This window comes from Sinocyclocheilus anshuiensis, unplaced genomic scaffold (genome assembly GCF_001515605.1).
Source record: "Sinocyclocheilus anshuiensis isolate Anshui unplaced genomic scaffold, SAMN03320099.WGS_v1.1 scaffold144, whole genome shotgun sequence".
Classification (NCBI taxonomy): domain Eukaryota; kingdom Metazoa; phylum Chordata; class Actinopteri; order Cypriniformes; family Cyprinidae; genus Sinocyclocheilus; species Sinocyclocheilus anshuiensis.
In genome coordinates this window covers 870144-872424 of record NW_015555720.1, presented here as the reverse complement: position 1 = coordinate 872424, position 2281 = coordinate 870144, and the positions used below count along the sequence as shown (strand labels likewise).

The following is a 2281-nucleotide window of genomic DNA, read 5'->3' as shown; positions in this document are numbered from 1 at the left end:
CGTTCCCCATAGCGACCCCTAGAGGACGCAGTTTGAAGTTCCCATGAAAGGGAACAGCAGTATTTAATAGGGATTGAATAAATCTGACAGCATTATTACCATAAATATTACATTATATATTGGCATGATCACTTTTAATATACTATTAAACTGTTATAGATGCATTAAAAAAATATGGATTTTCAAAAGCATATATATATATATATATGTGTGTGTGTGTGTGTGTGTGTGTGTGTGTGTGTACATACATATATACTCGCAATCAAAATTCAACCCCGATATATTTGAATAATTCAGAACGATCTGTATTTAAAGATATTTAGTTCCTTTTTAAAATAATCATTAATTCCAAATTTATCCCACAATTTTCTATACAATTTCCTTATTGGAAGACATAATTATACCTATTTTCTCAACCAGAGAAATATCACTGCTGTTATTGTGTAGTCTAGACATTTATTATGCAGTCAGGAATATATATATAAAACAATGTGCTTAAATGGGAAATAAAAAATTTGTAACAACTTCACATTGTATAATATGAACATATATGCAGATAGTTCATCCACGTTACTACTATATATCATAAACAAATTCATATCATATTTTAAAAAAGCAAACATATACACAGATTTGCATAAGTTTCACATATACCAAGACAGCAACCATATATATATATATATATATATATATATATATATTACACATGCACACACACACATATTTATACTGTATATATATATATATATATATATATATATATCTTTTGTGTCTTTGGATTGTTTTCAAATGTCCATCCCAACTGTGAAGCACTCATTTAGCTTTCAGAAAAGGGAATTGTAGAATAGACAAATTAATGCTGTTTCATTTAGGTCACCTACGCTTGACTGATTTCGGGCTGTCTCGCCGTCTTGAGCACGGGGATAGAGCTTTTACTATCTGCGGCACAATACAGTACATGGGTGAGGCTGAAATCTGAACTGCACTCTTTTTAAATGGGAAAGGATTTCCGTAGTAAGACTGTGTTTACCATCAGCTATATCTGACAGTAACTAAAGACACTTATAGCTCTAAGCAAATGAGCTACTTCTGTAAAAATGGATATTTAATTACATGATGTGGTCATTAAACAGCTCCTGAGGTCCTGAGCGGCGGTCCGTACAGCCACGCTGCAGACTGGTGGTCTCTTGGTATTCTTCTCTATGCTCTAGCCACTGGAGGGGTGAGACATATATAGAGGCTGTACTGCAAGATGAGCATATACTTGATGGATGTGTCAGTCTCAATGTGCAGATCTCAGTGATGTGTAGAAAATGCTATGGTCTGCTTATACAGACTGTGAGCCTTTTCTCGATTATTTTGACTTGTAGTTTCCTCTGCCTGCGGAAGCAGATCACTGTGATATGCTGACCAGTGTCAGTGAGTGTCCATATGACATGCCTGCAAGCCTCAGTCCAGCTCTGGCCTTCCTGCTCATAGAGGTGAGCTGCTATACATAATCTGCATCCATTCATTTAGACTAATTATGATTTATATACTTATACATAATACAATTTTTTTTTACATGCATATAGGTTTTGAATATGGTTGATATTCATACACATGCATTACAATACAATAAAAGACAATAATATAATTGTATTATGTATGTTTAAAATATAAATACATGTAGAAAGCATTTATTAATAAATATTTCATGAATTTAATTAATAATCATCTAATGTTTATGAGTATTAACAATATATCCATAAATAATAATAATAATCTTATTATACATTCATAAATTATGTATTATAGCATTACATTTATTATTTATGGATGTTCTATAATGTATGTTTAAAACATTGATACATTTGTATTTGATGTATTAATGTATTACATAATGTACATAATACATAATGTATTTTATTGATACCCCATATTTTATGTGAAAGATGTCATTTAAGAGTAATTCACACTGAAAATGTATAGTTAAAATATATTTAGATATTTGCACAAAAGTTTGATTGATATTCATAAACATACATAATACAATAAAAAACAATCGTATGTTTATTTACAGGCTTATAGATTTTCATTATGATTTATATTCCTAGACAGAATATACAATTAAAAAGACAATATTACATATATAAGTGTAATACATATTACAGCACATGTATTATGTGAAATATAAATACATGTTAAAAATTAACTGATGTTTATGGGTATAAACAATAAATCCATAAATATTTTTTGTTATTATTATTATAAATTCATATATATATATATATATATATAT

At 29.4% G+C, this 2281-nt stretch overlaps 1 protein-coding gene across 1 annotated transcript in view; it reads left to right on the top strand.

The window, feature by feature from the left end:
* Window positions 1–2281, top strand: part of LOC107672358 (uncharacterized serine/threonine-protein kinase SgK494-like) — a 10758-nt gene that overhangs the window by 7132 nt on the left and 1345 nt on the right. Inside the window, exons 9-11 of the mRNA XM_016465517.1 lie at window positions 873–962; window positions 1134–1222; window positions 1371–1481. Coding sequence (XP_016321003.1) covers window positions 873–962; window positions 1134–1222; window positions 1371–1481 — 290 coding nt within the window. The remainder of the gene's footprint in view (window positions 1–872; window positions 963–1133; window positions 1223–1370; window positions 1482–2281) is intronic.